The sequence below is a fragment of the Elgaria multicarinata genome, chromosome 3 (genome assembly GCF_023053635.1).
Source record: "Elgaria multicarinata webbii isolate HBS135686 ecotype San Diego chromosome 3, rElgMul1.1.pri, whole genome shotgun sequence".
Classification (NCBI taxonomy): domain Eukaryota; kingdom Metazoa; phylum Chordata; class Lepidosauria; order Squamata; family Anguidae; genus Elgaria; species Elgaria multicarinata.
Window position 1 is genome coordinate 35,415,288 of NC_086173.1, and position 10,716 is coordinate 35,426,003.

At 40.4% G+C, this 10,716-nt stretch overlaps 1 protein-coding gene across 1 annotated transcript; it reads right to left on the bottom strand.

The window, feature by feature from the left end:
- Positions 1-1,319: 1,319 nt before the first annotated feature.
- C3H17orf67 (chromosome 3 C17orf67 homolog) lies at positions 1,320-6,022 on the bottom strand. The gene is made up of 3 exons (XM_063119910.1): positions 5,964-6,022; positions 4,901-5,001; positions 1,320-1,443 (listed from the first exon to the last, which is right to left on the bottom strand). The coding sequence occupies exons 1-3, from the start codon at positions 6,010-6,012 to the stop codon at positions 1,327-1,329; spliced, it is 267 nt and encodes an 88-aa protein (XP_062975980.1). The 5' UTR covers positions 6,013-6,022; the 3' UTR covers positions 1,320-1,326.
- Between the last annotated feature and the right edge of the window lie 4,694 nt (positions 6,023-10,716).

Consider the following 10,716-nt stretch of genomic DNA (forward strand, 5'->3'; position numbering starts at 1 on the left):
TTTCCCCTGAAATTGAGTGGCACTCAGTCCCAAGTAAGCGTGCATAGATTGCAGGCTGAAGGAATTGTTCCGGATGCAGAAAGTCAATTTCCATGGAGTTGGATCCAGATTTAGCCAGAGTAAACCAATCATGAGTAACTGAAGTCCCATCATTTTCCATGGGTCTACTTCAAGTATGATTAATAGCTTCATCCCACCAGCATTATACTGTGCAATCACTGCGAATTGCGTGCAAAGGACTCCGAAGTTTCCCAGCTTATAATCTGCTTTTATTGTGAAGTACTCCCATGCATCCTGCTTTAATTGTGCTTCTTAGCCAAAAGAAGCATTGTATTTTAGTACCCCTTTAAGAAGGAATCTTTTGTTGTTCTCTGAGCGGCTACTGGGGGCACAAGAGAATGATTCGATATTTTTAAACTTCAAATTAAACAAATGCTTACATCTGCGTAAGTTTTAAAGATAAAGAAAAGACATCAAAATTGGCACAGTAATAGATATTAAGGTGGACTTTCAGAATACCAAATTTGAATTGGATTAGGCCATCCGTTGATTTTTTATGGTTTTTTACATTTCCCCCCTTAAACCCTTTTCCTGGTATGTGAAGAATCTTAGGAGTGCCGCCGCCCAGAATGTGATTTAGCTAACAACAACAACAACAGCTTTATGCTATGGGGATAATTCGAGGGAAACGAGATGATGCTCTAAATCTGAATTCAACCTGAAGTCACTAGAAGCCACATCTATATCACTCTGGTTTCCCATTCTTATGCAGAAATTGACTTGCCCATGGTTCAGAGGACTACAACCCTACTTTTTAAACAACAACATTATCAAGAATTTCTAAACAATCTCCATATACATGTCTACTCAGAAGTAATCCTTATTGTTTTAAATGGGGCTAAACACCCAGGTAGGTTACATCCTAAGGCCAGGAAGATTACTCAAATGTATGCCAAGCTATTTTACAGACATTAAGCTCTTATCAATACTCATTATTACAAAGAAAGCTCAGCTAAATTGCTAAAATTGCAGGGTAGTATCGATTCTCCCAAAATCTTTGATGCATTAGTTGCATAGAAAGTCTTGTCTCATTTCATGTAGGTTGTTCTCTTTTTCCCTTTTTTCTGCACGCAGAAGGATGATCTGAGATGGGAAGAAGTATTAGAAGATGTTATATATACATGTATATATTAATTAATTAAGAAGCCCACTCCATTGCAGAAGTCATAAAAAATAGATTTCTTCTTTGAAAGAAATAAAACACACACACACACACAAACAGAGAGAGAGAGAGACTTACTGTCAGTGGAGAAAGAAAGTCAGCCATTACACCGGGTAAACTAAATCCCTGTTGCAATGTGGATAGCAGTGCGGATTCAACCAGTGCTCAAGAAACTGTTCTTCAGATCTCTGCTCCAGCCGTTGGAGGTAAAGCAAATGCTCCTGTTAAAAGAATTTGTATGTATTTATTTAAATGCTCACCCATGTGACACTGCCCTCCCTCAGGCCTTATAGTAATCTATCGGTATAATCTACGTTACCCGTTGGACTAACCCTCTATACTTATAGCAAATTCATTCTCTAAGTGTACATCTTTATGTCGCCAAAGTGTCACCCACTACTCCATTGGCACCAGGTTTGAGAGACCCTGGGAAAGGTGGTTCTCCAGTGTCACTCGGGGTGGGGGGCCCTCCAAGATAAGCGTAGTATGTCGTAGCTGGCAGCATTTGAGATTAATACCAATCACCTTTTTATTTAAAGGCATTTTTTTTTACTAGGATGGTGGTTTGCTTCACAGTGCTGAATTGAGTGCCACACTCCTAGGAAAAAGAAGAGGGAAAAGGGATGTCTGCAACCATTATCAGCCCATGTGGTTTGATTTGCTCTACCATACCAGCTGCCAGAGTTGTGCTTCAGGTTCCAGAACCAAATTAGGCTGGTTCAGACAGACTCAGGAGATGTCCAAATTGAAGCAGTGCTCTTCTGAAGTGCACTGAATCAGAATCTGAACGCTCCTGAAGATAAAGAACTCGGAAGGACACAGAGACACAAACAGTGTGGCTCCAAAAATGAATGCATTTCTCTCCAGGTTCTCGATGGACTTTTCTACATGAGGCTGTTAATCTGCTGCATCTACTTTCAGTTTTGTCACAGAATTGAGATCCAAGCACTACACGAGGAGTGTTTTCTTGCCTGTTTTTCCACTACATAACCTCTAGGTCGCACTGTGGTATAGCGGAATAGCACAAATACACAAGCGGAAGCAGCGTTTTCTTTTGCCTCTCAGAAATAATTCCCCACTTTCCCTGCTCTAAAAAAAACAACTGTTTACAAACAGAAGCAAAACTGGAGGATCACAATATTGTCTAAAGAATCCTCAATCAACCATGAGTAAAGGAATCACTGGGAGGGAGTGGGTATAGCTTTCTGACTGGTGACTATAACTTTGAATCTAAGTGATTAGTTTTACCAGGACTCTCCAATCCCAGTGCTTTGGAGGAAGGATGTTGAAGTAATAGATCGCAGGTCTTTGCTATTTTTCTCCCCCAAGAGAAAGAATGTTAAAAGAAGCTTGGTGGAGTTTGTGGGACCTGGAAGGATGCATCAGCTGAATTGCTTTGGTTGTCATTGATGTTTTGGTTGTTTTATGGGGTGGTGGTATTTTAGTAGATAACTGTTTTTTTCTGTTTTAGATGTGTGCTTTAATTTTGTTGTAAGATGCTTTTAGTTTGGGGGGGGGAGTTGATAAAGGTATCCAAGATATCTTAATAACAACAAGAATTATAAAGTTATTTGTTGCACTAGAGCTGTCAGAGTTAGTTTCATTAAGTTGTGAAAACAAGGGGTGAGGAGCAAAGCCATACAGTCTAATGACTGCATGGAAATGCCACCATAAACATTCATTATTATTATTATTATTTATTTATATAGCACCATCAATGTACATGGTGCTGTACAGATAACACAGTAAATAGCAGGACCTAGGCTTACAATCTAATAAGTTGTAGTAAACAATAAAGAGGGAAGGAGAATGCGAACAGGCACAGGGAAGTGTAAACAGGCACCGGGTAGGGTGAAGCTAAACAGTATAGAGTCAGAACAAACTCAATGTGCCTTAGTTTGAGGGAGGGTTGCAGTATGCTTTCGAGGGAGCTAAGAGCAGGGCAACTTCTTTTTTAAAAAATTGTGGTGGGGATGGGGGGTTTCAGGCCTGTCTCAGGGATCTGTGCCAAGAGCCCCAGATGGAGACCTTGCTGTAAGTGCATGAGGAAACGCTCCTGTTCTCAGTGCTGAAGGAAAGGCAATCTATTAGTAAACATAGAATCATAGAATAGCAGAGTTGGTAGGGGCCTACAAGGCCATCCAAACAGGGGTGCTTTTCTTTATTGTATAACATGAGGCCCTTATTTCTTCTTTAAAAGGGGGCGTGGCCAAAGAATGGAGATGATGGTGCTAAATGCGTGTGGTCAAATCAGAAGAGGTGGAACTGCAGAAAGACCGAGGATACCCTGCAAGAGAGTCATGTTCATTTTCAGGTAGTGCATTTATTACACACACAGTTAGTCTAGGGTGGATAATAGCAAACCAGGGTGGATAAAAATCAATGATTTTTTTTAAAAAAAATAAAAATTGATTTTTTTATTTAAATTGGATTTTTTTATTATTTAAATTGGATTTTTTATTATTTAAATTGGATTTTTTTTATTTAAATCGGATTTTTTAAATAAAATCCTTTTTGAGGAAAAATCTATCTAACAATAGTTTTCTATTTAAGTTACATTATAGTCCAAAGGTTATTCATCATGAAATAAGGATTAGTTTTTAATTATGTAGCATGAGGCTGTATATTCATGCAATGTTTACATTTTTTGATAAATGAATTCCATTAATCTATTCAGGTAATGATTATTTTTCTCCTTCCAATAGAGTACAGCAAAAAAGTTGTCCAAATATGAATGATTAACCTATTAAACTGGAGATAGTTCACCTCGCAATAATTTTATAATTATCTATCTATGATGTGTTTCTAATAGTATAACCAAATCAGTATTTTTGATATAACTGTAAAACTAATCTGAGAAGTTGTTATTCTAAAAACGAAACCTTCATCTGGTTGTAAATATTAAGATTATACCAGCAAGAATGAGTCTTTGGTAACTCTGAGTTGTGTAAAATATGTATTAAGCTTATAGTGAGGAAGAGTGCACTTGGGGGGGGGGGGGAGTCACATGATTAAATTGAGTCTTCCTGAGTAGTGATTTAAATTGTGATTTAAATCAAATCCACCCTGTAGCAAACTAATGGAATATATGAAAATAGGTGAAGGTAGGCAGCAGATGAAGTGCTTCGTGGGGAAGGAATCCTGGTCTCCTTTGTTCATTTCCTGAAAATGTGATATAGCAACCTCTTATATACTATTATTATTAAATAAATTGAGGATTTATTATATATATATGCTTCTGTCATTCACTTTGTACATGAATGCACACATTAAAGTATTCCATAAAATTATCACTGCCTACTGATGAAATATGTATTTCTTGCAGTGCAGTTTTGTGCATGTCTACTCAGAAGCAAGGAAGGCGCACTGTGCCTTAGCTAAAAACTGAGCCCTCCTATTAGAATGGGGAAGCAGGAGTGACAATTATTGATTTCCAAATTTGTGAAAGGGTTGAGAGGAGGTTTTACAGAATATACAGGTATATTCAATTATGCTATCACAGAAATGATCAAACTAAGATTATTTGGGAGAAATGTTCACATGCTTAACTATAGATGTTTTGAACTTATTTGAATGGAAGCTTAAAATCTCCCATACTGTAAGATAACAGTCAGCAAAACCGAACAATAAAACACCACAAATACGTATATTACTTAATTGGAATTTTTTAAAAATCACCCTCATTGGTTCATCGGGGAAACCAGCTTTTCTTGGTCTGTCTTCACGACGGGTTCTCAAAAGCTGTTTGGCTTGTTTTTCTGGTAGTATTGGCGAGGCATCTTTTTAAAAAGTAAAATGAACAAAGGTAGTTAAGCTTGCAGGTATAGCATAAAGTGTTTGGAAGGGGGGTGTGTGTGTGTGTGTGTGTGTAAAACAATATACAAAGTGTTCTTTCATTACATCGCCTTCACAAGAGGATATTACATTCCAAGAGGCATAAATAGAATCTGAAACCATTTTTAATAATAAATTAAAGCTTGTTTATAAGTTGGATAGGTTAAAGTAAACGAACCTATACAGAACACACCTCTTTTCAAAATGACTAAAATATAACAACACCATCTACTTATGTTCAGATTGACTCTTTTTCCATTGGGTACAATCCACTAGGGTTCCCCCACCCCCCTGTGTAAGCCCCAATTGGAAGGATTGCTTTAGCACAGCTCTTTCATTTCAACAGGGTTCTTGCAAGATCATATCCCAGTAGTTGATGTCCTTCATCTCTAAGGATGCTATGCAAGATAAAGCCCTTCATAACGCTTTTGCTTTGATAACATTATCAAGCCAAGGACTTCGCATGGAATATTGAACAGAGCCATAATCAAATGACAGCAGCAGAAAAGGCAAGTTTATAACATAAAAGGACCCTGTCCAACCATATGTGGAAGTACGTTCACTAAATCCAAAGGCACTTACTTCCAGGTAAGAGTACATAGGATTGAGCCCATGTAGCATGAACCTAAGCATATTTACTTCAATTGAATTCAATAGCAAACAAGTTCTAGTCTAGGAAATGAATGTAAGAGAGCAGCCAGTGCTTTGCTAATTGATCAATGACCCTACTATGTAGATGTTGAATCTTTTGGGATAGATTACTTTATGCAGAGGCTCAGTCAGATCCATTGAGAAAAATAATAATAATAATCCAAAATAGCACGAGCTAATTTGCTGTCTACAGAGAGCTCCAGCAGATAGAATACATACATATTAACACCCACCCCAAGCTTATAATAGTACCTACCTACGAAAATGATTAGAAGGGTCAGAACAAGAACAAAAGCTGTCTTCATTTTTATTCTGCTGTCTCTTGGTCTGCTCTTCCAAAGTGAATTATACCGAGGGAGGTATTAGCCTATTTGAGAGGCAGCTACGTCAGTCACAGATGTTTGTTTATTCTTCGATTACTATGACTTAAGAGTATGGTTTGGAGGACATCTGGTCCTGGGTTTTGAATATGGCTATTGTGGACTTCAACATTCTTTTAGTGCTAATGTATTCCTTGGGAAAGGAAACAGAAAGGCTTCTTTGCAGCATTACGCTTTGATTTTTTTAAAGGAAGTAAACAAGGAGGCAGAAAAAAGGTGCTAAGTACAAGTTGTGCTGCCTGAAGTGTGTGTGCATTTGTCTAGTTCGAAGAGAGCTCAAGCAACACAGAACATTTGCACCAGAATCATTATAAAGCAATCGATCCCAAAGAAGAAGAGTTCTATTCCAAAACAGGATGGACAACAATATTCATGCCTCTTTCTTTCTAATCATGTTTCACGACACTGATTTGACTTCTGTCTCCTTGTATTTATTTATTTATTATTTTATTTATTACATTTCTATACCGCCCAATAGCCGGAGCTCTCTGGGCAGTGTAGTGAAACCAAGCTCCAGATTTTCTAATAGAGAGGTTCATGGGAAGTCATGGCTGTCCCCCATTCATCCTAGAGCTGTTGGGGATGTTGGCATGTGTACAAAATATTTATTTCTCCTAGGGTGGCCAGATTCAGAGCCAGGGAACATTCATATGTCTTTAAGGGTGCAATCCTATGCATGTTTAGACAGGAAAAAAGGTCCTATAATAACTCCCAGTATTCCCCAACCAGCCATGTTTGCTGTCTAAACAAGCATGGAACTGCACCCTAAATCTTCCAATATGGCAGGTGATAAGCCACAGCTTTCCCTGACCATTCCTTCGCCAGCCCTGTCATCCATCCCTTCCCCAACCTGCTGAAATTGGTCAGGGCCCAGGGATGCCCCCAACAAGAAGGCAACAGGGTGCATGACAAGGCCAGGAAAGAAATGGGCTGGAAAAGCCACAGTTGCCTGATGCCCTGCCACATCGGGAGTGGGATTGGCCACTTGTGCATCACCAACAGAAGAGGAAATGCATCACCAAAAAACAGTGGTGCCACTAGGGAATTTTAGGCCCTGGACTTACAGGGTGCCAGCTTTAGATAGCCATTTGCATCACTTCAGTTGTGAAGCACACAATTTACATTTCTGTTCTCTGCTCTCTATCACTGTTCCATGGTTTATGATGGGAATTGCACTCCAACACATCTGGAGGGTGTGAGGTTGGGACAGGTTGCCCTAGATCCTTTAATGCTGAAAAAAATGGGACCGAGACTGGGATGTAAGTAATAATATAATAATAAAATCTCTTATGGGTCTTGTGGGTCTTGTAACCTCAAATTCAGTGCTTAAATTACAGGAGAGAGAAACCTCCCCCTTACCTTTTATGACAGCCCCTCCAGCTACTCTTTTTAAATGGACACAAGGGAACATGCTTTGGCTTAAAGGGAGGGGGAGTCAGGGGTTGGTCCTGTGGGTTTCATTGACTGGGTTTAGACAACACGCTAACCTACGTTCAGTAGTTGAGTGTGGGTTGTTGAACCGTGGGTTATCTTGATGTCTGAATCCTGAACATTTTCCACAGAGTGGCTTGTGAACCACATAATGTGGCTTATTTTTCTTTAACAAGCCCCCTTGAGGACCCATGGGGAGTCTCCTTACTTTTTCCTTATAATTCAAACACTGCTCGTTTCTCCTTCTTTTAAGGAACACCCAATTAGTTTCATCCCCTCCTCTCTGTGGGGAAAGCCAGCTGGGCATTTACATGGTTACAGATGATCATTTTGTTATTTTTCCTTTAAAAATGTCTTTTCCTTTTCTGCAAGAAAAGGTTGCTTTTTCCCAAGTAAATGTGTTTAGCATCAGGGCAGCAAAATAACTTCATTTTCCTCCAGTAGTCATGATGGTGCTGTGATTTAAGTGAGCATGAAATGCAAAACTATGCATGCTCAGTGTGATCAGGGTGGCAAACAGAGTTATTGGGAGGGGTTGCTCTGTTTGAGAAATGTAGAAGCAGTTGTGAAGCATGGCATGGTGGAGGTAAGGGGATGAAGAGAAATATTAATTCTGTGTTTCTCAACTGAAGTAATACATTTGACTAAGCCTTTCTACATGAGGATTTTATTGTGTGCTTGTGATTGCTTGCTTACAGTAGTTTATGGGTCTTTTATATTATGACATCATCATCCAGGGCCTCTCCCATGCTTTGCAAACATTGTTGTGTCACACACACCCCACTAAGAAGGAAAGTCTGGTATTATTTTAAAAGGACAGAATGAGAGCCTTCTGTAATTGCACAATTCTACTGTACCATACCACCATCTAGTGGCTATATAATGAAACATATAAAAAGGCAGAGAAAGAAGAAAAAAAACCCAGATGAAAGAATGTGTAAATGAGCTAATCTTAATCCTGCATATAACCTGGAAGCAGAAGCAGAAGGTGTGGATAGAAGTTTAATGTAAAAATGTAAAGGGCCCCTCTATAAGACCATTATGTCCAAAAATTACCTTGCTGTACCACTGACAAGGGCAGGATCTACAGTACTACTTATAGCGGTTATGACAACTGTTCAGGCCCAGGACACATTATATATACCATTTGCATACTGTTTTAAAAGTGTTATATCCTGCTTGGTGTAGATCAGCCCAAGTAAAGTATCTCTTAAGCAAGAATATAATGCCTTTGCCCATCACTGAGCAACCCCAGTTTGTCCCACGTGCTTGGAATTAGAGCAGTGCTTCCTCCACAGATAGGTGGGCAGGACCCCCAGGCCTAACCTCTAGCACTTCCCTTTAAAAGAATAAGCATTGTCTCTAAATCCCTTGACAACATAGTTTATAGAAGGGGTGGGCAAAAGGTAGATTGGGATCCAATGGTGATTTGCACTAGATCAGCAAGCATTTCTGACACCCAGTGATTTAACAATAGGACAAACAAAAGGTCTCCCACCACCACCACCACACGCACACGCACACGCACACACACACACACTCTCCTTGTGATGCTAAAATAAAGAAAGCTTGTGGAGGAAAGGAATAGATGTGTCTATGAAAGGATTTGTGGCTGAGTTCCAGCTCTGGTACAGGGAGAAAAATAATAATCTTGGGCTGAGCATGTGGTCAGAAGCAACTTAGTCCTTAATTCTCTGTGATTGGTTGTTCACGCAATGGATTTTTGGGACTGCCCACAAATGGCCAAATAAAATAAAATTATGCTAGCACTCTGGACACTGGACATGATTGTGCCCATTCATTTTCACCACCTGCTGAGGATTGCATGCAGCCCATGGCTGCATAGCCATAAATAAACATGGTTATTCAAAAGCATACATTTATTTTTCAGTACATACATTTATGAAATTGTTATATTAGCCCCGCTGAACTCAATATGACTTATTCTGAGTAGACATGCATAGGATTTTACTGTAAGGGTGTGAGATGGGAAGTCCCCAAATGAAATCTCATGATCCCACTGAGGCAAGCCTCCAATCTAAGTATAGTGATAATAATGCTAATCTGCCTTACGGATTGTTGTAAAGATGACTAAAATAGTGTAGGTAAAATGTTTTCGGCGCTATACAAACAGTAAAATTTCAAAAGGCCAAGTCAACACACTGTGCAAGCTTCCGAGTTCTCCATAACTCTCCATCAGGCAAGATTGGAATCAAAGCAAAAAAAAAATGGGGCGGGGGAGGGGAGAAGGAAAATAAGGGGGTGAATAGTAAGACTGCAGCTTCATTGAACACAGAGAGGGGCGGTTCCACTCAGTTTCTGGGACTTCCTTCCGAGTAAGCTTGCAGAGGTTCGAGGGGCTTATAATAACTATGGTTTATCCTTGCACCGTATTCCCTGACTCTCAGCCTTTTCTCAGTGCCTAATCTCCCGCCGCCGCCGCCGCCAGCATCCTTTATCCAGCCCCTTTGCTATTGGCGGCTGACGATTGGTTGCCCGTTTCCTAGCAACCCTCATCAGCAGCCTCCCTCCTGCCACGCCTACTCCTTCCTCTCCGGATCAGAGAGCTCAGCTCCTTCTGCCACTTCCGCTTCCGCCAATCATCTGACGCCGAGTGCGATGGCTCCTGCAGCCGGCCGGGTAGGGCTTGTGGGTGTGAGACCTTGTGTGGCCTGGGAAAGGGATCTAGGGTGGGAACCGGTGCTGAGGGACAGCAACACGAGGAGGAGGAAGAACAGGAATTGTTGCTGCTGGCGAATGCCCAAAAATGACCGATTAGAGCCGGGCCAAGTAACCATCCCAGGCTTGGAGGGAGAAGAGGGTGGTTGCTTCACCGTGTGTTGAGGGGAGTTTAATATAAAGGAAAAGCAAAACGATGGTGGGGAGGCCTAGAGACTATATGGGGTTCTGGGCTGAGTGAGGAGCAAAGCTAAATGGAGGCAGGTTGGAGGAGTGGTGCCTGCAATTGTTTCAGAGTCGTGTGTGTTTTTTTCTCAAGATAACTTGTTTTTATTTCAGATGTCTGAATCTGGAGCTGCTACAAAACCCTGATCCGCCATGCACAAACTTAAATTGAAAGATGGAGGGAACCCCACCCTTTGTTCCATCCTGGTTTTTGAGTGTGAAGGGTCCTCATTAATTGGCCCTTAATTAGTCCTCATTAACTGGGCCTGAGCTTGTGTGTGCATAGAGTAAGAA

Excerpts from the sequence above, each read along its gene's own strand:
- C3H17orf67 (XM_063119910.1), bottom strand. The coding sequence starts at position 6,012 with ATGAAGACAGCTTTTGTTCTTGTTCTGACCCTTCTAATCATTTTCGTA. Across the intron at positions 5,002-5,963 it reads CCTTCTAATCATTTTCGTAG|ATGCCTCGCCAATACTACCA; the intron begins GTAGGTACTATT and ends CTTTTTAAAAAG. Across the intron at positions 1,444-4,900 it reads TCCCCGATGAACCAATGAGG|GAGCATTTGCTTTACCTCCA; the intron begins GTGATTTTTAAA and ends TTCTTTTAACAG.